Genomic DNA, 24,966 nt, shown 5'->3' with positions numbered 1-24,966 from the left:
CAATATTAGTTTCCATTGTCTGCCAACTCTTGTGTGGTATTCAGTAGGTAGTTGCTGTGTCACCCCTGGTGTCTATTAAAAGCCTGGGTCTAGTGTGACCTTGAGGGCTGTGTGAGAGTGTGCATCCCACATGGCATCCTATTCCCTAAATTGTGCACTATGGGCCCTGGTCAAAAGTAGTGCACAATAAAGGGGATAGGGTGCCATTTTCTAAAGTACAGGAGTGTAGGGAGTGGTAGTCGTTCAGAGGCCGTAGTGGTGCTGCTGCTGTCTTGAACTCTCATCCATACGGGTTTTTCTTCCTGGCACTGGTTCTGCTGATTGCAGCTAGTTCAAAGAAGGGTGTAATAACTTGCAATTACTGTGATATGTGGTTGTTTTTCCTACTAAACTTAGTTGAGTGCACTGACTGTAATCGCTCTGGATAAAAGCATCTTCTACATCAGGGGTGTCAAATTCAATCAGGGCCATATTGAAAAAAACAACAAATTTGCAGCCAGACATTGTCTACTATTTTAATTTTTTACTTTTTTAAATTATTATTTTACAAAAAATAAAACGCGCGTACAACTGCGACTCAAACTGGCCATTGTTTTTATTTGGAGAAAAAAAAACATATGGGCCTGATGGCCCTTTTTTATAATGTCCACTTATGTATACATAGGATTCCTTAAACAGTGGTTTGCAAAAGTATTCACCCCTCCTGTCATTTTTCATATTTTGTTGCCTTACAACCTGGAATTCAAATGGATTTTTTGGGGGGGGTTGTATCATTTGATTTACACAACATGCCTACCACTTTGAAGATGCAAAATACTTTTTGTTATGACACAAACAAGAAATAAGACAAAAAAACAGAACTTGAAGGTGCATAACTATTCACAAAGTCAATACTTTGTAGAGACACCTTTTGCAGCAATTACAGCTTCAAGTTTCTTGGGGTATGTCTATAAGCTTGGCACATCTAGCCACTGGGATTTTTGCCCATTCTTCAAGCCAAAACTGCTCCAGCTCCTTCAGGTTGGATGGGTTCCAGTGGCGTACAGCAATATTTAAGTCATACCACAGATTCTCAATTGGATTGAGGTCTGGGCTTTGACTAGGCCATTCCAAGACATTTAAATGTTTCCCCTTAAACCACTCAAGTGTTGCTTTAGCAGTATGCTTTTGTCATTGTCCTGCTGGAAGGTGAACCTCTGTCCCAGTCTCAAATCTCTGGAAGACTGAAACAGGTTTCCTTCAAGAATTTCCCTGTATTTAGCGCCATCAATCATTCCTTCAATTCTGACCAGTTTTCCAGTCCCTGCTGATGGAAAAACATCCCCACAGCATGATGCTGCCACCACCATGCTTCACTGTGGTGACTGTTCTCGAGGGTGATGAGAGGTGTTGGGTTTGCACCAGACAGTGCGCCAGACAAAGCTCAGTTTTAGTCTAATCTGACCAGAGTACCTTCTTCCATATGTTTGGGGAGTCTCCCGCATACCTTTTGGCAACACCAAACGTGTTTGCTTATTTTTTTTCTTTAAGCAATGGCTTTTTTCTGGCCACTCTTCCGTAAAGCCCAGCTTTGTGGAGTGTATGGCTTAAAGTGGTCCTATGGACAGATACTCCAATCTCCGCTGTGGAGCTTTGCAGCTCCTTAAGGGTTATCTTTGGTCTCTTTGTTGCCTCTCTGAATAATGCGCTCCTTGCCTGGTCTGTGAGTTTTGGTGGGCAGCCGTCTCTTGGCAGGTTCGTTGTGGTGCCATATTCTTGCCATTTAAAAAAAATAATAATGGATTTAATGGTGCTCCGTAATTATCCAGTCTGATAAACAGGGGGGGGGTGTAATTATCCAGTCTGATAAACAATCTACCCGACCGCTCGGAGGCGTCCGCTTGGTTCTAAAGCACACCGTTGCCTCGTTTTGTATTACATTCCAATGATAACTGGGGGGGACAAAAATGCAATTTCAGAATGTGGGGTGGACATGACCCCAGTGAAAGTTGCGTCCCTGCAACTTTGCCAACTAGCTACATCTGCTGGTGTAATTGGCTTGTTGTTTCACAAGTACTTCCCAACTTTCTCGCAAAAGTTGGGGGGAGCGGGGGACAGATATCATAGGTCACTTCAGAAAATATGAAATAACATATGGTTCAAGAACTCCTTTCCCCAGATTTTGTGTTAAACTTTCTTAGTGTCCAACAAGCTTTCTCTGACCTTAACCTTGTTCTGAATACCTCCAAAACAAAAGGTAATGTGGTTTGGTAAGAAGAATGCCCCTCTCCTCACGGGTGATTACTACCTCTGAGGGTTTAGAGCTTGAGGTAGTCACTTCATACAAGTACTTGGGAGTATGGCTAGACGGTACACTGTCCTTCTCTCAGTACATATCAAAGCTACAAGCTAAGGTTAAATCAAGACTTGGTTTCCTCTATCGTAATCGCTCCTCTTTCACCCCAGCTGCCAAACTAACCCTGATTCAGATGACCATCCTACCCATGCTAGATTACGGAGACGTAATTTATAGATCGGCAGGTAAGAGTGCTCTCGAGCGGGTAGATGTTCTTCACCATTCGGCCATCAGATTTGCCACCAATACTCCTTATAGGACACATCACTGCACTCTATACTCCTCTGTAAACTGGTCATCTCTGTATACCTGTCACAAGACCCACTGGTTGATGCTTATTTATAAAACCCTCTTATTCCTCACTCCCCCCTATCTGAGATATCTACTGCAGCCCACATCCTCCACATACATCACCCATTCTGCCAGTCACATTCTGTTAAAGGTCCCTAAAGCACACATCCCTGGGTCGCTCCTCTTTTCAGTTCACTGCAGCAAGTGACTGGAACAAGCCGCAAAAAACACTCAAACTGGACAGTTCTCTCTCTTCATTCAAAGACTCAATCATGGACACTCATACTGACAGTTGTGGCTGCTTCGCATGATGTATTGTTGTCTCTACCTTCTTGACCTTTGCTGTTGTCTGTGCCCAATAATAATTGTAAAAAAATGTTTGCTGCTGCCATGCTGTTGTGGTCTTAGTTCTCTTTATGTAGTGTTGTGGTGTCTCTTTATCGTGATGTTTATTTTGTCCTATATTGTTAAAATGTTTTATTTTTAATCCTTTTGGTAGGCCGTCATTGTAAATAAGAATGTGTTCTTAGAGGTTAAATAAATAAATAAATATTGTCTATTGATGGGAAAAGGAAAAGGCGAGAAATATATAGGACATACGAATGAAGTCAACTATACATAGTTCTATATTGTGACATAAAAATAGCTTTAGGCAGGGATTGGCATTTTGGTAGCTTGGAACATCATGATGGTAGAAGTGCCATTTTTGCCATCTAACTGCTACTGTAGGGCATGGATGTTTTGGTAATTGGAGGGGTCAGGGTTCTGTGCAGTACGGAGTAGGATTAAGTTTCCCTTACATGCTGACCCTGGGTCAGTTTTACATTTTCCCCAATAATGGTCAAAGGAGAGGTTGATCCTAGATCTGTTTCTAGGAGGGAACTTTACCCTGCAGCAGTTGGGTTAGTAATAAGCAGGACAGGGTTCAGCGCAGTACCTGTGCTACCAGGGCTTTCCTGCTGTCCCTCTTCACAGCCATGGCAAAGTCCAGCCAGGTCCACGTGTTGTTGTGGTACTCCAGACAAGGCAGAACCAGGTTCAGATCTTTCCAGTCAACACTGCTTTTCTCTCCCTATGGTGGACACAATACATAATGAAACTACACTGCTCAAAAAAATAAAGGGAACACTTAAACAACACAATGTAACTCCAAGTCAATCACACTTCTGTGAAATCAAACGGTCCACTTAGGAAGCAACACTGATTGACAATAAATTTCACATGCTGTTGTGCAAATGGAATAGACAACAGGTGGACATTATAGGCAATTAGCAAGACACCCCCAATAAAGGAGTGGTTCTGCAGGTGGGGACCACAGACCACTTCTCAGTTCCTATGCTTCCTGGCTGATGTTTTGGTCACTTTTGAATGCTGGTGGTGCTTTCACTCTAGTGGTAGCATGAGACGGAGTCTACAACCCACACAAGTGGCTCAGGTAGTGCAGCTCATCCAGGATGGCACATCAATGCGAGCTGTGGCAAGAAGGTTTGCTGTGTCTGTCAGCGTAGTGTCCAGAGCATGGAGGCGCTATCAGGAGACAGGCCAGTACATCAGGAGACGTGGAGGAGGCCGTAGGAGGGCAACAACCCAGCAGCAGGACCGCTACCTCCGCCTTTGTGCAAGGAGGAGCAGGAGAAGCACTGCCAGAGCCCTGCAAAATGACCTCCAGCAGGCTACAAATGTGCATGTGTCTGCTCAAACGGTCAGAAACAGACTCCATGAGGGTGGTATGAGGGCCCGACGTCCACAGGTGGGGGTTGTGCTTACAGCCCAACACCGTGCAGGACGTTTGGCATTTGCCAGAGAACACCAAGATTGGCAAATTCGCTACTGGCGCCCTGTGCTCTTCACAGATGAAAGCAGGTTCTCACTGAGCACGTGACAGACGTGACAGAGTCTGGAGACGCCGTGGAGAACGCTCTGCTGCCTGCAACATCCTCCAGCATGACCGGTTTGGCGGTGGGTCAGTCATGGTGTGGGGTGGCATTTCTTTGGGGGGCCGCACAGCCCTCCATGTGCTCGCCAGAGGTAGCCTGACTGCCATTAGGTACCGAGATGAGATCCTCAGACCCCTTGTGAGACCATATGCTGGTGCTGTTGGCCCTGGGTTCCTCCTAATGCAAGACAATGCTAGACCTCATGTGGCTGGAGTGTGTCAGTAGTTCCTGCAAGAGGAAGGCATTGATGCTATGGACTGGCCCGCCCGTTCCCCAGACCTGAATCCAATTGAGCACATCTGGGACATCATGTCTCGCTCCATCCACCAACAGACTGTCCAGGAGTTGGTGGATGTTTTTGTCCAGGCCTGGGAGGAGCTCCCTCAGGAGACCATTCGCCACCTCATCCGGAGCATGCCCAGGCGTTGTAGGGAGGTCATACAGGCACGTGGAGGCCACACACACACTACTGAGCCTCATTTTGACTTGTTTTAAGGACATTACATCAAAGTTGGATCAGCCTGTAGTGTGGTTTTCCACTTTAATTTTGAGTGTGACTCCAAATCCAGACCTCCATGGGTTGATAAATTGGATTTCCATTGATTATTTTTTTGTGATTTTGTTGTCAGCACAACTATGTAAAGAAAAAAGTATTTAATAAGATTTATTTATTTCATTCAGATCTAGGATGTGTTGTTTAAGTGTTCCCTTTATTTTTTTGAGCAGTGTATATTGACTGGGAGTTAAAAGGTACAACCGTAGTTCATACAATTCTGATGAGAAAATTGGATTCAATAATCATGCCTTCATGACATGTTTGTTCATTGATCTCCTGTTTAATGATATTACATATTCATATACGAATATTACGTTTTCATGATCATTTATTAAACATTTTACTCAAATCAGCTATGAAAAAGGATTGAAACCCCATGGTTGATAATACCAAGCATTATGCAATCTGGGAGGCAAGATAATGCTGTCATTGGACAATAACAATTATTTAGCAAATCCCTGAAGACATGAAATTGAAATCTGAGATGGATTAGAAATGACATCCATGTCACAAACAAGCCAACAGTCTGAGATGGTTTACATATACAAACAGACAAAACGCATGACAACACAGCAGATGTTGATGTCTCTTTTTTCAGTCTGAGAACAAAAAATGTGACCTGATGCCATCCTGGTTTGACGATCCCTGGAATCAGGAGGGAATGCGCAGGAAATCCGGGAATCATCCAACTGGGATTTTGGAATTTTGCTACTCTTAACTTTAGCACATGGTGGTACCTACCTTGTAGCTGACACAGAGGGGAACCTGGGGGATCTTGATGTAGATGGAGGAGTTATTCATGGCTGCTCTCTCCTTCATCTTTTCGATGTCATCAACAGGATGCTAGACAGGGAATTAAGACATACTTCAGTTTCAATACGGTATGAAAGACCTAAGGCCGTGTCTGAAATGGAACCCTAATCCTCATCCTAGTGCACTTCTTTTGACCAGGGTCCATAGAGCTCTGGTCAGAAGTAGTGCACTGTATAGAGAATAGGGTGCCATTTTGGGACGTAGCCTATGGCTGCAACAGTAGCACACTCCCCAGCCCAGGGATTCATGGAGAGGTCAGACTGCCTTTTACTAGCACGTTATCTGATGACACTTGACATGGTCAAATACTGTATGCTCTGGTGTGGAGATGGAGCTGGCAGGTCATTATGGGGCAGAGAGACTGATGACAAAGCAGTGTCAAGGACTGACCCTGACCCCCCCCCCCTTTGTATTTATGATCAAAGTCACAACTGACCCTAGATCAGCACTCCTATTCGAAGAGGCTTTATGGAGATGGGGCCTAGTTATCTGCTAAAAACAAATACCATGGTCTTATTGACCAAATGTATCTTTGTTTTCTTGTTTGTTTTTTCATTCAATGCATCACACATGGTCCTTAACTTTCAGAATGAGCAGCCTATACTTGTTGCATTAATAGTATGACTAGGGTGATGGCTATTTTTTTAAAGTTTCATTGTCCATTTCTCCATTAAATCAATTAGAACATTTCATAGTTTATATGTTGACTACGGTTGTGTCTCGAATGGCACCCCATTCCCTATATAGTTCACTACTTTAGGGTATAGGATGCCAAAGTAGTGCACTATATATGGGATAGGATGCTGTTTTAAGATGCAAATAATGTGACTTGTTCAGAGTGTAATTTCCTGCTGGTTCAGGAATACTGTATCCTCAAACAAATGTATATCCGGTAGATTGTAAAACATTTTCATCTCAAATGAAAGTACCTTCAAACCATAGAAATGCTGTCTGTTGCAACAGTTAGAAATATCTGATTCACTAGTACTGTAATGATATATTATAGCCTTGTGCTTTTTTTATAGCGTTGGGATTTTACTCAAGTCTGTATGATACTGTCACACTGACTGGGAAGTGCATCCCTGTAAATAACATAAAAATATATACTTTTTACCCTGCATGAGACTTTTCCGACAACATATATGCCACAGCAGACTTCTGTTTTACACTGTAGTTCCTCAACATATCTGTGCAATATATCACAACCAAGCAGCAACAATATGTCCTTGTTGTTTTATATTTGATGGCACTTACAGCCTTGATAGGCTCTGCAAAAGTAATGTTGTTGCAGCTTGTCTCCATAATGTTTTGTAATTTTAACACTACAGCTCTTTTTTTAAGCAAAGTATTTCCGATATTTTTATAACCATGTTAATTCTTTTAAATTACCGCTGTACCAACACCTTAGTTTGTTATTCAATTGCAGCTTCCTTAAAGTGCAAGATGTCAATTATTTATATCTAAATATTTCAAGAAACATTTATTATAGCTCAATGAAGTTTCTTTAACGCTTTTTCTTATCACCATGCATGCAACTATAAATGTTTGTCAATAAAATGTTCTAATGTCTCTTATAGCTGAATGTGTCATGTATGTTCTCAGAAGTTCACTACACCGTCAACTTATAATTGATTTCGTAATCATTAATAGATGTGTAACCGAAATGTGGAGTTTTCGTTTTAGCTGTTATTTCCAGTGGAGTGTGAGTGGCTAATTGATCATTCATATGACAGGCTCAACTGGAGCGGAACTTCGCCTTCTGCAGAATAACATCGAATGGGCGGTTATTATTCCTTGCTAGAGATGATGATCAAACCCCGCGCGCCGCTCGGTCGTGGCGGGTCAGCAACTTGCACTCGATGTTTCACACCGCAGTGTAAAAGACAATAGAAAATAATGTGGGGTTGATCGAGGTTTACCAAATTATGTGATGGGCAGCGACTCAAGTAAACAAAAGGTAAGATAACTTCATTAGGTGTAGGCTACGTCTGAAGATATCAGATTTTATCACATTTTTAGACAGTTTGCGCAGTATACTGCTTTAGCCTACTAATTAATCTACATTCTGATCCACATAAGTGATACATTTATATAGGATGCTCGCAACAATATTGACATTGATACGTGTGTCTCTGCGTGCAGCGAATAGAAACAGGTGATGAGCGCCTATATATTTGAACAGTTGTAAATGTATGGATATGTATCAGAATAATAGACAGACTAATGACATGTACGTAAACTGAAACATTTGTTTTTAAATAGAATTTTAAGTCTTACAATTAAATTTCAGAGGCACATGGAACTGGCCAATATGTTATGAGTGCACTGAGTTGTTTTTAATGCAAGGCGACTTCTGTTCCGCGGGGGAGTTATATTAAAAGGGACGGGGGAGTGGCTCGCTGTGGCTGCTGTGAACTTCTCTTGTTGTTGTGCCTGGAGTAGAATGTACTAAAAGCAATTCAAACAGACTGGACTCTGAGATCATCTACATGAAAATATCATTCATGAATGTCTTCAATATTCGTGTATTTGGCATGTTGGCACATTTTTGGTTTCATGTGATACAGTCTCTCCTCTATCCAATGCTGATTTTCTCCTGCATGATTCTAGTGTGGCATATGCCAGTAAGTAACCTCGAGATGTTTGACATTTAATTGTAGTTACTTGCTGCACACAGCAAAACGTACAATTAGAGCCATCACTAATTAGAAAGCCGCTGTCCTCAATGTAGAGACAGGCGCCAAGCCAAGAGAGACGACGCTATCAAGCCTGGCATAGCCTTCTCTCCAATATGGGAATATCCTTTACTGACGGAATTCGCCACCTTGGCCCACCTGGTCTGGCCACACAGCGCATGGTGCTCGGCAGTGAAACCCCAATCCCTGAGGACCACCTCCTCCCAGGAGACAGCCCTCAGAAGCCTGTCATGGAGTGGACTCACCCTGGCTTCATCTCTATCTTTCTGCCTGAGTTCCCACACCCTAAATTCCCTGGGCAAGACAATTTCCAGGTAGTCCTCCTTAACTTCATTTGCATTGAACACTTGGACCACAGATGTTATCAATGTTTTCAGCAGATCTAATGAAATCATCAATTGATAGGGAAACAACAGATAAATCACAAACGTATTACTTCTATATGGGGGGGGAATAAATTATGTGATGGTCTGTCTGATGTAAAAAGAAAGATGTGTAACCTACCTGTGATACTAACATTTTAATAATATTGCAACATTTGAATCTCCCTTTCTCCCCATGACATTCAGATCCTGGGCTTCATAGCTAAAGGCTCCTTTGGTCCTATCTTGAAAGTAAAGGACAGGTCGAAGGGGAAGACTTATGCCGTTAAGGTGAATCTCTCCTCAGCCTCCTGCCGCATCACATTTAAGCAGCACTGTATTTCATGTGACATCTACACACATCTAGTTTATTATATTTCCACTGTATTTCATGTTTTTATATTGTGTTGCTCTACAGGTTTTATCCAAGTCTGAGATACTGAAGCATGGGGTCCTGGAACAGTCAAAGGAGGAGGTCATCATTCAGGTAGGTCACACTGCAGGATGACCAGGGAAGCTGCTATCCTGAGCAGGCTTTAGCTTAGGGCCTGACTTAGTTTAGGGGATAACATGCTGGAAACAATGACTCACTGAGCTCTAATAATGACTATGCCAATTATCCCTATGAGCTTCTGTGCAACAAGAAGCATGGTCCCATGGAGCTTTTGCTGTAAGAAAAACAACCTTTACCATCATTCAAGATACCTGGCTGCATTCAGATCCCTCCTAAATCACATTGTTCTACTGAGTGTCTTTGCTGACATCCACACTTGTTGCTGCTGTTGTGTGTTGCCTGTTGCGTTGCAGCGGCAGGTCAGCCACCCATTCCTCCACAATCTGCAGGATTGCTGGCAGACCCAGCGTCACCTCTTCATTAGTGAGTGACTAATGTGATATAACTAGATCCCTCCTTCCCCTTTGTTTTATCCTCTCCTCTCTTTACCCTCCCTGTGTCTCACGTAGGAGCTTCCCACTGGGCACAGACGTCAATTCAACATCTATTCCACATTGGTTCAACGTAGTTTCATTGAAATGTCGTGGAAACAACATTAATTCAACCAGTGGGTTGTCTTGCTCTCCCTAGCAGGAGTGTCTACTATGGCATTGACTGGCCTTGCTGCTATTTAGTGTTGTTTCCCTCAGTTTGAGCCCCATGACTCGTCTGAATAATTATACTGCCATCTGCTGAGATTTCAGGGTGTAGCATACAATCCTGTGGCCTCTGAACTGGTTTCCCCTTCCTTTGATTTATTAATAACACCCTTATTAGTGGATAAAGGCATGTTTGAGTTAATTTGTCTCTGACTGACACACATCTCCTTACTAACATAATCCCTTTCCCTTCCCACGCTTCCCCCAGCCTTAAAAAACTTGCCACTGTGTGACTTCTGACAATTTAGTTTTTTCCTGTTGCTTCTCTCCTCCATTGCTCCTTCCTTTTCAAGTGCTTGTATTTTAGCAGGGGTCATCTGTCCCAGCCCTGGATCAGTGTACTGTACATAGCCTTGTAATGTACTAAGATGGATCATTGTGTGTGACTGTCTGTCTTCCCACAGTGTGTGAGTACTGCAGTACTGGAGACCTGTATACCTACTGGTTACTGAAGGGCCAGTTTGGGGAGGATGAGGCTCGGGTGTTCGCTGCAGAGCTAGGCTGTGCTTTGGGTGAGTGTCCCTCAAGTGTATATGCACAATATAGTTCTGCAAAATGTGTATGAAATCATTGTTTAAGTTTCACCTTTACTTGGATTATAATGTGTATGTCTGATCGGTAGGTTTCCTTCACAACTTGGGGATCATGCATAGGGATGTCAAAGTATGAACATTTGTTTTGATAATGAACATTATACTTTATACATAACTTATGCATTCTTTAATCTAAATAACTTATATTTATTACTTCACAGAAAAGTTTATAATCATCTGATTATTCCGGATTTTTCAGATGGAAAATGTCCTTCTGTCTGACCAAGGTAATGCTGGCTAAAATAATATATTTATATATATAATATACTGCTAAAAAAATAAAGGGAACACTTAAACAACACAATGTAACTCCAAGTCAATCACACTTCTGTGAAATCAAACTGTCCACTTAGGAAGCAACACTGATTGACAATACATTTCACATGCTGTAGTGCAAATGGAATAGACAACAGGTGGAAATTATAGGCAATAAGCAAGACACCCTCAATAAAGGAGTGGTTCTGCAGGTGGAGACCACAGACCACTTCTCAGTTCCTATGCTTCCTGGCTGATGTTTTGGTCACTTTTGAATGCTGGCGGTGCTTTCACTCTAGTGGTAGCATGAGACGGAGTCTACAACCCACACAAGTGGCTCAGGTAGTGCAGCTCATCCAGGATGGCACATCAATGCGAGCTGTGGCAAGAAGGTTTGCTGTGTCTGTCAGCATAGTGTCCAGAGCATGGAGGCGCTACCAGGAGACAGGCCAGTACATCAGGAGACGTGGAGGAGGCCGTAGGAGGGCAACAACCCAGCAGCAGGACCGCTACCTCCGCCTTTGTGCAAGGAGGAGCAGGAGGAGCACTGCCAGAGCCCTGCAAAATGACCTCCAGCAGGCCACAAATGTGCATGTGTCTGCTCAAACGGTCAGAAACAGACTCCATGATGGTGGTATGAGGGCCCGACGTCCACAGGTGGGGTTGTGCTTACAGCCCAACACCGTGCAGGACGTTTTGGCATTTGCCAGAGAATACCAAGAGTGGAAAATTCGCCACTTGGCGCCCTGTGCTCTTCACAGATGAAAGCAGGTTCACACTGAGCATGTGACAGACGTGACAGAGTCTGGAGACGCCGTGGAGAATGTTCTGCTGCCTGCAACATCCTCCAGCATGACCGGTTTGGCGGTGGGTCTGTCATGGTGTGGGGTGGCATTTCTTTGGGGGGCCGCACAGTCCTCCATGTGCTCGCCAGAGGTAGCCTGACTGCCATTAGGTACCGAGATGAGATCCTCAGACCCCTTGTGAGACCATATGCTGGTGCGGTTGGCCCTGGGTTCCTCCTAATGCAAGACAATGCTAGACCTCATGTGGCTGGAGTGTGTCAGCAGTTCCTGCAAGAGGAAGGCATTGATGCTATGGACTGGCCCGCCCGTTCCCCAGACCTGAATCCAATTGAGCACATCTGGGACATCATGTCTCGCTCCATCCACCAACGCCACGTTGCACCACAGACTGTCCAGGAGTTGGTGGATGCTTTAGTCCAGGTCTGGGAGGAGATCCCTCAGGAGACCATCCGCCACCTCATCAGGAGCATGCCCAGGCGTTGTAGGGAGGTCATACAGGCACGTGGAGGCCACACACACACTACTGAGCCTCATTTTGACTTGTTTTAAGGACATTACATCAAAGTTGGATCAGCCTGTAGTGTGGTTTTCCACTTTAATTTTGAGTGTGACTCCAAATCCAGACCTCCATGGGTTGATAAATTGGATTTCCATTGATTATTTTTGTGTGACTTTGTTGTCAGCACATTCAACTATGTAAAGAAAAAAGTATTTAATAAGATTATTTCTTTCATTCAGATCTAGGATGTGTTTAAGTGTTCCCTTTATTTTTTTGAGCAGTGTATATGCCATTTAGCAGACACTTTTATCAAAAGCGACTTAGTCATGCATGTGTAGCACATGGGGATGTGTGAAACGTACTCCTCAGCCTTAAGGGTCCCGCTTGCACCACCTCATTAGCTATCATTTGAGGTGGCGCGATTGGCTAAGATGCTTGAGGGAGGACAGTCACATGCATTTGTGAGGCAGAGATCCTGAGTTGGCGCCAGGTATGGGCCAAATCGGGAGCAAGTGGTCCTCGCTAAGCAAGCAGTGTGATGTCTTTTACACATGCATACATTTTACTTAGGGTTTAGTTTACTTTCTACTACAATACAAATTAAGAGAACACTAGAGGGCCTTATAATAAAGTGGACACTTCAGGATTGTTATTGTATGGAAGACATAGTTCTATAGTGAAACTAATTTAAACTTCATATTAGTCAGGTAGAATAACCAGAATTGGATTTGTGAAGTACAGTATGTAAAATACTACTGTATCTATTTGATGCAGGTCATCTGCGTTTAACTGACTTTGGACTCTCTCGCCGTCTTGAGCAGGGCGCAAGAGCATTTACAATTTGTGGGACAATCCAATACATGGGTGAGATGCATGGGATCAGGCAAAGTTAATGGTCACTACACATTAAGAACATATCTCATTGTGATGGTCCTCTGTCTGAACAGCTCCTGAAGTCCTGAGTGGGGGTCCCTACAGCCATGCTGCTGATTGGTGGTCTCTCGGCGTTCTGTTGTTCTCATTGGTGACCGGAAAGGTGCAGTCACCACCACAGTTCATCATCTTAACTGAATATGTGATGATTTAATAGTTGTTAGAAAGGTTTTTTTTTCTTCTTTTTTTGAGCTCAGTCCTATCTTACAAATCTAGAGATGTTGTTGATGCTAATTTGGCTCCATAGTTCCCTGTGCCTCCAGAGCCTGACCACTCCAACATGCTGAGAAAGGTCAGAGATTGCACATACTCCATACCCAAGACCTTCAACCCTGCATTGACCCTTCTGCTCACAGAGGTCAGAGGTCATATGTAGTTGGATTGTCTCAGATTGGGAAACATTTACTTTTTAAACAGAATATCAACATTCTCAGTGCTCTTATTTCTTTCTCTATTCTATTTGTGACTCTAGCTTCTATGCAAGAACCCAGCTCATCGCCTGCGTAGCCTGGAGCGCTTCAAAAGGCAGACGTTTTTCCGTGGCACTTCCTTTGACTCTCAACTGCTACAGAAGAGACCCGTTGAACTAATTCTAGAACTGAAGAACCATCCTGATCGTCCAGCCATAGCCATGCGAGGCCTGTCTATGGACTACTTCCAGAACTTTGACTGTGACATATTCCACTCCCCTACCAGCCCCACTGACATGTCACCTACTTTGGCCAACATTGACCTGAGCCAGACCCTGGCTACAGCTCAGGGTTTTAGCGCATGAGATGTGCCTGTGCTACTGTGACTCAATACTGACTGTAATGGAAACAAGTATGGACATGTATTTGATATATACATTTTGTACCACATGGATACATGGTTGTGAAAAATCTCCTGTATGTTTTCTTTATTTACATGGCCTGTTTGGCTCCCTCTCTTCCTCTGTATACCTCTTTGCATACCCATTTAATGGGGTGATAAATATAGATGAGCTTTAATGCACTGAATACCACCACTTACCAAAAAAGGTTTATAACATTTCTATTTCCCATTGAGTACTGCAACTCAAAGCCTCTCAAGGCTCTGCCAAATGGCACTTTCCAAATGTGGATCAACCACCTGCATGTTTGACCTTTTACCTTTGTTATTACATTTGTATAAGAAGATCTCTATTTTCCTGAAAATCCTTTCACATATATTGTTTTTAATGAAATATTTATTTAATTCTGTGTAATTTTAGGTTTGATTGCTGAGGCCATCTGATTATTTGATTGACTGTTGTGTGTGATCACAATGCCTTTGACTGTTCACAAAGTCCTGCTCTATACCCATGTCTCATTAGATTTCACTAACTGTTGTTGTGTTTTACCCAACCACAGTAACATCTGAAAAATGAAAGCCCCTATGAACTCATGATGGAGTTGTCTCCTGTCATGATAAACTAGGAGAAATATCAAAGGAAATAGGTACCTTTATGCAATGCCTCTATTTGGAGCCACTTGAAGTGTTAAAAATAGTTGATAAGTTCCACAGGTTTTTTAGGTTAATGTTTTTAGCTGTTCCAGATATAGAGCCTGAGTCACTTCAGACACCTAATCATCAGTCATGGCAGCAGAGAACATACACACATTTGAGCCAGTACAATACAAGAGGAGGCTTTCAGTTTATTGTAACCAACAGAAAAGTATACATCTTACAGAGTATTATTCATTTGGAATCTCAAATGTTTTTTCACCTGAAATCTGTGGTTCAGTTGGTAGAGCATGGAGGTTGCAACGTCCCGGTCATGGGTTCAAGTCCTGTGGGGCCCTGGACACCCATATGAAAATGTATGGATGATGCACCACTGCAAGTCCTTTTGGATAAACGCGTCTGCTAAATGGCATATATTATGTTAACACATACTGTACATTATTTGTATTGCACTACAACTGGATACATAAAGACAACTTTTTCCTCAGACTTTAGTGTGATGGTGACCTATTTGGTAAAACACCAAGAAACCCGTAAGGGAGCAACCTTAATAGGACAGAAAATTAAAGAACAGATAAAGCATAATCATTAAATGTTTTAATTGGGTTCAAACAGAAAAAAATAGCTACTGCCCCAATGGAGATGGCTAAATATAATCTAAGCACAAGACCCAGTCATCTTCCTAAAATGTCTCCTGAATAGGAAGGTCTAGTGGGCTTCTCTCTCTCTCTCTGTGGTCTGACACTGAATTCCCCTTTAGGCCCTTGTCTTAGATAGGTCTGGTATAGTATGTCTGTGGTGTTAGTCCAGTGACCCACATCTTTACATTGGTGGACACCTCTAGCACACTGACTCAATTATAGAGAGAGGGATGGAGAAGTCCCATAAAATAACTAGAACAAGTGAGATGTCCTAGAAAAGTAGAAAACATATTTTTTCATTTCTATACAGAAAAGGGGCAGAGGGAGATATTAAACTTCCCAAATAAAGGATCAAATACTTGATGAGAATTAAGTATTTACTGTCAAATACAATAATTCTTGGTAGAATTATCTACACATTTTATCCAACGACTTCGAGTGAAAATGTAACAACTGAATATGGCACCATAAAGCCAATGTAGCATATCACTGTTGATCTTCATGTGATGAACCTGATCTCGAGTATCAACCTATGTAAAGTACTCAAACATTGATTGTTATATCTTGTTCACAGAAAAAAAATACATTCTGACCCCATTTCTCTCTAATCTATGTCACAGTTCTATATTCGGTCATGTATATACACTGGAAACACCATTTCTGAACCTATTAATACCCATGATTTACTACTAATGCATAATGCAGATATGCATAGGAGTGTTTGAATTGCTCTGAGACTGAGCTTTTCCTCAGGGTCTTAGGGGATGTCCGAATTGCCAAGAGATTCAGGAATGTGCCCAAGGCATAGTTCAACCCAATTACATAAGTCTATGATTTCAACTAATTAGCAGAAATTAGTGAGCAAAGGGGTTGTGATTTAACCCTTAAATGAGGTTGTGCTGAAGGGTTATTATAGCTTCAGAAAAAGTTATTGGGCCAACATACTGTAATAAACCGGGGTGTACACAATAGAGCTGTTTTAAGTAGCCAGACTTCATGAAATCTAACTTCTATGTATAGAAAATTAAGAGAAAAACAAAACTGTCGTTTGGAATGATTAATCAGCTTAATGTTTCATCCACTGAATTATTGATTGAACTGCCATTGGGCCAACTTCTCAGAACAAGACAACTTGTACTCGCAAGACAAGTGTATTGTTATTATTGTAATGACGTGGAATGATGGATTAGTTTTAGTTGAATACAGAGGAGGCTGGTGGAGGGAACTATAGGAGGACAAGCTCGTTGTAATGACTGGAATGGAATCAATGGAATGGTACCAAACACATCAAACATATGGAAACAACGTGTTTGAGTCCGTTCCATTGATACCATTCCAGCCATTACAATGAGCCTGTTCTCCTATAGCTCCTCCCACCAGCCTCCTCTGGTTGAATGCATTCGTCCATATTTATTTATTATCCATCAACAAGCCCCACCCCATCGTTAAGCCCCGCCCTAGAGGTATTGAGTGGGATACAAGGGAGCAGCAGTCTGTCAGATATTGCAGTGGCCATCACTTCTTCAGTGAACAAGTGAATTCTGAATTAGCATCCTGTCAGGTAAGGTTCTCAAGTTTTCTTGACATTCACTTTTCATTTCAGCAAGCTTTAGCAAACATGATAGATAATATGATATTTAGAAATGTTCAACTATATGTAATGAGTGGGACCCAGATATGCTGATGATGCTATTAAATTAATGATTTTTATGTTTTATTTGGAAAACAAAATATTTTTTAATTTACTAAACCAATTTAATGGAGTGGATTGGAGTTACATGATAAGTCAATGCATGGTAGATAAACATTTTTACCGGCTATTGCCGTATTTTTCCTCGGTTATTGCAGACAGTGGAGTGCAAAAGCTGAGGGTCTGTGTTGACATGGTGATTTGCCATACCCACTATCAAGGGATGTGATATGAATGTACGAATCAACAAGTGCATTGTACTACCCCACAGATCACTGTCGTCAGCGCTGCTGCATCAGCAAGTGGGAAGTGTGATTAGTGGCCTTCTGCTTTCAATAAACAGTACTCATACAGTAGAAATATATAGCCTCTATGTGAATGATACAGTTGAAGTTGGAAGTTTATATACACCTTAGCCAAATACATTTAAACTCAGTTTTTCACAATTCCTGACATTTAATCAGAGTAAAAATGTCCTGTCTTAGGTCAGTTAGGATCACCACTTTATTTTAAGAATGTGAAATGTCAGAATAATAGTAGAGAGAATGATTTCTTTCAGCTTTTATTTCTTTCACATTCCCAGTGGGTCAGAAGTTTACGTACACTCAATTAGTTTTTGGTAGCATTGCCTTTAAATTGTTTTACTTGGATCAAACGTTGTGGGTAGCCTTCCATAAGCTTCCCACAAGAAGTTGGGTGAATTTTGGCCCATTCCTCCTGACAGATCTGGTGTAACTGAGTCAGGTTTGTAGGGCTCCTTGCTCACAAGCGTTTTTTCAGTTCTGTCCACAAATGTTCTATAGGTTTGAGGTCAGGGCTTTGTGATGGCCACTCCAATACCTTGACTTTGTTGTCCTTAAGCCATTTTGCCACAACTTTGGAAGTATGCTTGGGGTCATTGTCCATTTGGAAGACCCATTTGCGACCAAGCTTTAACTTCCTGACTGATGTCTTGAGATGTTTCTTCAATATAGCCACATAATTTTCCTCCCTCATGATGCCATCTATTTTGTGAAGTGCACCAGTCCCTCCTGCAGCAAAGCATCCCCACAACATGACGCTGCCACCCCCATGCTTCACAGTTGGGATGGTGTTCTTTGGCTTGCAAGCCTCCGCCTTTTTCCTCCAAACATAACGATGGTGATTATGGCCAAGCAGTTCTATTTTTGTTTCATCAGACCAGAGGACATTTCTACAAAAAGTACAATCTTTGCCCCCATGTGTAGTTGCAAACCGTAGTCTGGCTTTTTATGGCGGTTTTGGAGCAGTGGTTACTTCCTTGCTGAGCGGCCTCTCAGGTTATGTCAAAATAGGTCTCGTTTTACTGTGGATATAGATACTTTTGTACCCGTTTCCTCCAGCATCTTCACAAGGTCCTTTGCTGTTGTTCTGGGATTGATTTGCACTTTTCGCACCAAAGTACGTTAATCTCTAGGAGACAGAACGCGTCTCCTTCCTGAGCGGTATGATGGCTGCGTGGTCCCATGGTGTTTATACTTGCCTACTATTCTTTGTACAGATGAACGTGGTACCTTCAGGTGTTTGGAATTTGCTCTTCAGGATGAACCAGACTTGTGGAGGTCTACAATTTTTTTTCTGAGGTCTTGGCTGATTTCTTTTGATTTTCCCATAATGTCAAGCAAGGAGGCACTGAGTTTGAAGGTAGGCCTTGAAATACATCCACAGGTACACCTCCAATTGACTCAAATGATGTCAATTAGCCTATCAGTAGCTTCTAAAGCCATGACATAATTTTCTGGAAATTTCCATGCTGTTTAAAGGCACAGTCAACTTAGTGTATGTAAACTTCTGACCCACTGGAATTGTGATACAGTGAATTATAAGTGAAATAATGTGTCTATAAACAATTGTTGGAAAAATTACTTGTGACATGCACAAAGTAGATGTCCTAACTGACTTGCCAAAACTATAGTTTGTTAACAAAACATTTGTGGAGTGGTTGAAAAATGAGTTTTAATGACTCCAAGTGTATGTAAACTTCCAACTTCAACTGTATGTATTACTACATCATCATTTTTTATTTCACTTGCCAATTTGATATTGCTACTACAGCTACACAGAACCAGGGTAATATTTCTGAAAAAGCTCTCTGGTTTGGACTGACAAAATTCCCTCATCTTTCTTGTGCCTCCTGGGATATTTGTCAGTAGTGCCAACCTCAACAGTGACAACATGTCGAAGGTTGTCTGGATTACTGAGTTGTTGGCTGAGAAAGTTTTCAGCTCTGACTGTGCCTCTTAGCTGTACTTTAGAGTGTGGGAAAGAGAGAGGGAGTTGAGAGGAATACATTTTGGGGGATGAAATTGCTTGAAGAGATTGAAAACAAGCAAGCAACAATCGATGAGGGAAATGTGTTGGGGTATCTATTTCAGACAAAGAAGCTGGACAGATTTCTCCATTGGTTGTCATCATTGGCATCAAGCCATTCTTATATGTTTAAAATTTTATTTAACCTTTATTTAACTAGGCAAGTCAGTTAAAAACAAATTCTTATTTACAATATCAGCCAAACCCAACGATGCTGGGCCAATTGTGCACCGCCATATGGGACTCCTAATCACGGCCGGTTGTGATACAGCCTGTGTAGACCTTGACTTTTTCTTATCAAATAGCTATTTTTGGTTGTTTACGAGACCCCAACAGAGAAAATGTAAATCCTTCCGGACCTAAAGACTTGCCTGGCCCCTTGTTTGGTGGGCTGCATAGTCAGCACAGAGGTCCACACATCCCTAATCCCAGCTGACAATATGCCAACAAGGACAACCACTTTGCCAAAATCCTTGGGATTTGAGAGGACGGGAGAGATATGACCTTACCGTTGATGTATTTCTCTAGTTAAATATTTCCCTGAGTGAATATTGATCAATATAGACCAGAAAAGATGTGCACAATCTGATATCCCTATGCAGGTTGTGTGATCGACCATCTCTCAGGATGACGCACCAATTCCCAGCCCTCTCCAGTGGTCAGAAGCAGGAGCTCCAGGAGATTGCCCTTCGTATCGTCACTCCAGGGAAGGGCATCCTGGCAGCTGATGAGTCTGTTGGTTAGTAGGGAGCTCTGCATGTTCTCGCTGCACTGGAAAACAGTTGGAATGAAAATGATTACGTAACAATTTACATTTATGTATGGTATTAACAATAACAGTGGGACCTACTTTCAAGAAATCAGACAAATGTTAATTTCCAGTGGTGCTTGCCAGAACCCTCTACAAAGCAGTGGTACAGGATGGTATCCAATAGATTATTCCGTTTTTATAAACGTAGGTTTGCCAGACTGTGAACATGTTTGTTTCTAATGTTCCTGGAAACAGGCAGCATGGCAAAGCGCCTTAACCAGATAGGGGTTGAGAACACTGAGGAGAACCGCCGGCAGTACCGCCAGATCCTCTTCAGGGCTGACGACCGCATCAACAGCTGCATCGGAGGAGTCATCTTCTTCCATGAGACGCTGTACCAGCACGCTGACGATGGCACGCCCTTTGTCAAGATGATCAAGGACAGGGGCATCACTGTGGGAATCAAGGTACTGTACGAACAAAGCGGTCGAAGGGGCCAATGGTGATATCTGAAGTATGTTTTATGCCTATGGTCTTTAGCTTGGGCAAGAATACCTCTTGACCCTACTTCTACTGTATATAACATTATCGAGGGAAGGAATGAGAATGTAGAACATAAGGCTACTTGATATGCTCCAACAGACAGTCCCAGGAAGGGAGCAGGTTTCAACATTATGGAGGCCAAAAGATTGCACAGATACACTCGGATCAGGAGTTCTACCCCTGATGGGGCAGATGGGGAAGTGCTATGGGTAGAATGGCTGCTATTAATATCAACACCATCTGGATGAAAATTAGCTGGCTTTAAGACATGGAGAAGATCAGTGTGAAGGGGAGGGAGGACCGTTGTCATTCTTATTTTTGATCTGCTTTATCTCTTTCTTCAGGTTGACAAGGGTGTTGTCCCCTTGGCAGGAACAAATGCAGAATCTACCACTCAGGGTAGGGCTAAGACCCCTCGGGTTCTAGTCAATCTGTTCATCATAACTATCTGAATTTGACAGTTACAAAATGTAGTCTGCCACTCATTGGTGAATCCCAATCCTTACCAGCCTTGTTAATACTTTTTCATCCTAAAGGACTGGATGGGCTCTCAGAACGCTGTATTCAGTATAAGAAGGATGGGGCAAACTTTGCTAAGTGGCGCTGTGTGTTCAAGATCAGTGAGACCACCCCCTCTAAACTGTCCATTGAAGAGAATGCAAATGTCCTGGCTCGATATTCAAGCATTTGCCAGCAGGTAAGGACTCCACAAATGTTTAAAGGCACAATGTCAGGTATGATGAAATATCATAATTGCAGGAGGTAACATCAGCAACGCCTTCTAATCATGCGGATGATGTCATTTTTCTTTCACCCAGCATGGGATTGTGCCTATTGTGGAGCCAGAGATTTTGTCTGATGGAGATCATGATCTGAGGCGTTGTCAGTATGTCACAGAGAAGGTGGGACCTTACCCCAACTCTTAACCTGTTAGTGTGTAATATGTATTTCTAACATTGCCAGTTTATCACGTTCCATGTGTTCCCCATGTTGTGCAGGTGCTAGCTGCATTGTACAAGGCCATGTCTGACCATCATGTATACCTGGAGGGCACTCTGCTCAAGCCTAATATGGCCACTCCTGGCCACAGCTGCCCCACCAAATACAGCGCAGAGGAGGTCGCCATGGCAACGGTTACAGCCTTGCGCCGCACCGTCCCTCCTGCTGTCACGGGTAAGGTCATAGGCCATTGACCAGTTATATTGCCTCTCACTCTCAATGAAGCTCAGAAAGAGAGTACATGCAATACCAGTGTCAGACTCAGTCACTATACCTGTGATTTGGCATTATGAACATATATTCATTTATTGGCAGTTTGTAAAGCACTTATGGTGCTGATAGAAATCCATTAACTGTTCACTCACAGCGATTTCTATTTATTTTCTGTGTGTGCAGGAGTGACGTTCCTTTCTGGGGGTCAGAGTGAAGAGGAGGCCTCTGTCCACCTGAATGCCATCAACAACTGCTCCCTGGTGAAGCCCTGGGCCCTCACCTTCTCGTACGGCCGAGCCCTGCAGGTCTCCGCACTCAAAACCTGGCGTGGACATAAAGAGAATGAGAATGCTGCCACTGAGCAGTTTATCAAGAGAGCAGAGGCATGTACATCACTTTGTTTTCAGCCTCTTGATCAACCTGGCTTTCATCTTTTAGCACTTAGTGTTGTTGAGGAACATATTTCTTTTTTTTTTAGCATTTCACCATTTTCCGAGTGGAACGGTCATCTGAGGAAGTGATCTATGTATTCAGCTGACATGATGTGAGTTTCACCCCTAACAGTGTTTGTGTGTTTGCCCCTCATACCCCCATCCCCTTTTTCTCACTATCAGGTGAATGGCTTGGCCTGTCAGGGGAAGTACACTGGTGGCGGGGACAGTGAATCTGACCAGATCTATGTGGCCAATCATGCATACTGAAGAGCCAGTGATGCCTCACATTACAGCTTTAGCTAACCAATAGCATCGTCCACTGTCACTGCTATACCAATGGCCAATCGCAGGCATGTGCTGTCTACAATCTGTATTCTAGGAGTTATAATATAGATACTTGAGTGTACACACTTGTTATTAAAAAATGTTGCACATTGGTGGAGACACTAGATGTAAGGGTCTAATGAAATGAGTCATTGACAGATGGCCTTTGATTAGACACTTTCAACAATATTATTGTAACCTTTGAGATGACAACATGTTCTTGTGGTAGTAGCAAAATGAAACCTAACTGATGTTTGGTTGTTTCATTATTTATTTTGATAAGATCCATAATCAACTTTTGCCATGTAAAGCCACTTTCCAAACTGCTGCACTAAGCATTAGATAGGGTACGTGGTGTTGGCCTATTGTGTGTGACAAGAATGGAGAACTCTAGCTTTTTTGAAGAGACCATATTGCCATTCCAAATTCTGGATTCATGATGGGATGTGTGCGTCTAAACAAAATAGCTGTGTGAAGATACTATTTTGTAGAAATTGAATGTGTGTTCTAGCATAGAGGCAGAAAGTTCCAAAGATGTGGTTTTGGATGAACTAATGGACAGCTGGACTTATAGTAAATAGTGTTGGTGGAAAAATGTTATTTTTGTGACTTAGCTAAGTATTGTTCTCTATGCAACGGATGTAGTGTAAAAGTAATAACAATAAATTGTGTTGAGTTGAAACAATCTGGGAATTCTGGTTTAATTTCTCATAAATTAATCTTGGTTAAACCAGAATTAAAATATCCCATAATTTAGTCAGATGCTCATGATCCATAGTCTGTCCATGAGAGACTAGGCCTACTCACCCCCCAAAAAATGTAACTGCACCAAAGAGTAGGCCTACCTACACATTGCATGATTTTTACATTATTTTCTACAGTAGAGTCAATCTCTGAGAATGTTATACAGTTCTTGATTTTAACAGAATTCTTAGCTGGAACATATTCTTAGTTAATTTATCATCACCCATAAACGAGTAGACTATTTGTAGCTTGTCATCTGATTTGCTTTCCCATACCATGGTCCATGGCACCATCTACTGGCTTAAGAGTAGTTGATGATGATATATTAGGGTGTTTTCACATAGTCCTCTTTAAAAAGAACCAATCTCAGTCCCCTTTAAAGTGAACAAAAAAAGCTAAAGAACTAATTTATTTTTGTATTCACACTGCCCATGCCTCTGAATGAGAACTAAACTATTTTGTCAGTTCACTTCACCTATTTTGTGGACTGAGTCCTCCTTGCATTCACATTGCTATGTTTAGAAAGGAACCAAAATCTTTTTCCAACATGCACTCTGGGTTTTTACAAAGTGCAGGACAAGCCATTAAATCAGAATGTGTTATCGGACAGCTAGATATACCTACTTACATTTTGGAAGCTAATAGATTGCATTTCATTAAAATATCTGACATAATAATTGTAATCAGAATATACTATTAACATGTACATTTTATTGCTAACAGAATAAATAGCAACAGAATAACTGCAGAATAAATAATGCTGTAATTGAGAATTGTACAACCAATGTAGGCTACTGCCCCTTTAAGAGCTAGAATAGATTTTGTACCCAACATTGTGATTCTCACCAAATAGATTGTTTTCTCACACTATTCAAACCCCACAATCAATAAACAATTGATTAAGCTCTCTTAGCCTATAGATCACATATTGCAAACAAATAATATGAACTAAAAACTCATTCATCATCTCTCTTGTGGCACCAATGTGAGTGTTTAGGGCAAGGGAAACTGTTGCAGTAGTCTAGTGTGTGGTACGGGAATAATGACAAACGAACCTAAGGAGCTTTGCGTTCACATTGCCCTAAAAAAATTGGAACCCAACCGCGGAATTCAAGCAAACTCTCAATTCGTTTCGCTTTGGGGGCCCTTGAGGGGTCTGACTTCCTTTGGAGTGTTCACACTGCACAGAAAATTAAGCGCACCGCACGGACCAAGCGTGAAACATTAGGCTCCAAGAAGGTCCTCATTCATAATCAATGTATGTGTGTATATACTTTGTAAATTCAATATTATTGGTGTAGGCCAGGCTATAATAATAGGTTTCTGGCCACTACTCAGAAGAGCAAATTGATAAATTATGGCGATTTAAAATTGCAAGACGATAAAGGCCAAACTATTATAATCGAATAATCTGCTCACCTGAAAACCTTAGCTGAAATGATTTGCGTAATTATACCAATATCACACACCTGTGTTTATTGATGTAATATTCTATCGGGGAGGCATACTGATACCCAGATCTCTTTTACAGATGAGCCCTGTACTACTGTGTTTATTGATGTAATATTCTATCAGGGAGGCATACTGACACCCAGGTCTCTTTTACA

At 42.1% G+C, this 24,966-nt stretch overlaps 2 protein-coding genes across 3 annotated transcripts; both read left to right on the top strand.

The window, feature by feature from the left end:
- Positions 1–4,790: 4,790 nt before the first annotated feature.
- On the top strand, positions 4,791–15,179 carry LOC106581180 (ribosomal protein S6 kinase-related protein). 2 transcript variants are annotated; one of them, XM_014163058.2, is made up of 12 exons: positions 4,793–7,889; positions 8,664–8,942; positions 9,198–9,281; positions 9,409–9,477; positions 9,798–9,867; positions 10,547–10,654; positions 10,765–10,805; positions 10,935–10,962; positions 13,070–13,159; positions 13,243–13,331; positions 13,476–13,586; positions 13,701–15,179. In XM_014163058.2, the coding sequence occupies exons 1-12, from the start codon at positions 7,863–7,865 to the stop codon at positions 14,001–14,003; spliced, it is 1,299 nt and encodes a 432-aa protein (XP_014018533.1). In that variant the 5' UTR covers positions 4,793–7,862; the 3' UTR covers positions 14,004–15,179. The 2 variants fall into 2 exon arrangements, with proteins under 2 accessions (XP_045559746.1, XP_014018533.1); XM_045703790.1 differs by lacking the exon at positions 13,070–13,159 and having other exon boundaries at positions 4,791–7,889.
- Positions 15,180–16,846: 1,667 nt separating this feature from the next.
- LOC100196688 (fructose-bisphosphate aldolase C) lies at positions 16,847–23,300 on the top strand. The gene is made up of 9 exons (NM_001141710.1): positions 16,847–16,894; positions 19,954–20,090; positions 20,358–20,569; positions 20,990–21,044; positions 21,182–21,342; positions 21,464–21,547; positions 21,644–21,818; positions 22,041–22,240; positions 22,472–23,300. Exons 2-9 carry the CDS (start codon positions 19,979–19,981, stop codon positions 22,556–22,558), a joined length of 1,086 nt encoding a protein of 361 aa, NP_001135182.1. The 5' UTR covers positions 16,847–16,894; positions 19,954–19,978; the 3' UTR covers positions 22,559–23,300.
- The last annotated feature ends 1,666 nt before the right edge of the window (positions 23,301–24,966 follow it).

The sequence above is a fragment of the Salmo salar genome, chromosome ssa20 (assembly GCF_905237065.1).
Source record: "Salmo salar chromosome ssa20, Ssal_v3.1, whole genome shotgun sequence".
NCBI classification, from domain to species: domain Eukaryota; kingdom Metazoa; phylum Chordata; class Actinopteri; order Salmoniformes; family Salmonidae; genus Salmo; species Salmo salar.
The sequence above is the reverse complement of the archived record's forward strand: the minus strand, read 5'-3'. Positions and strand labels throughout refer to the sequence as shown.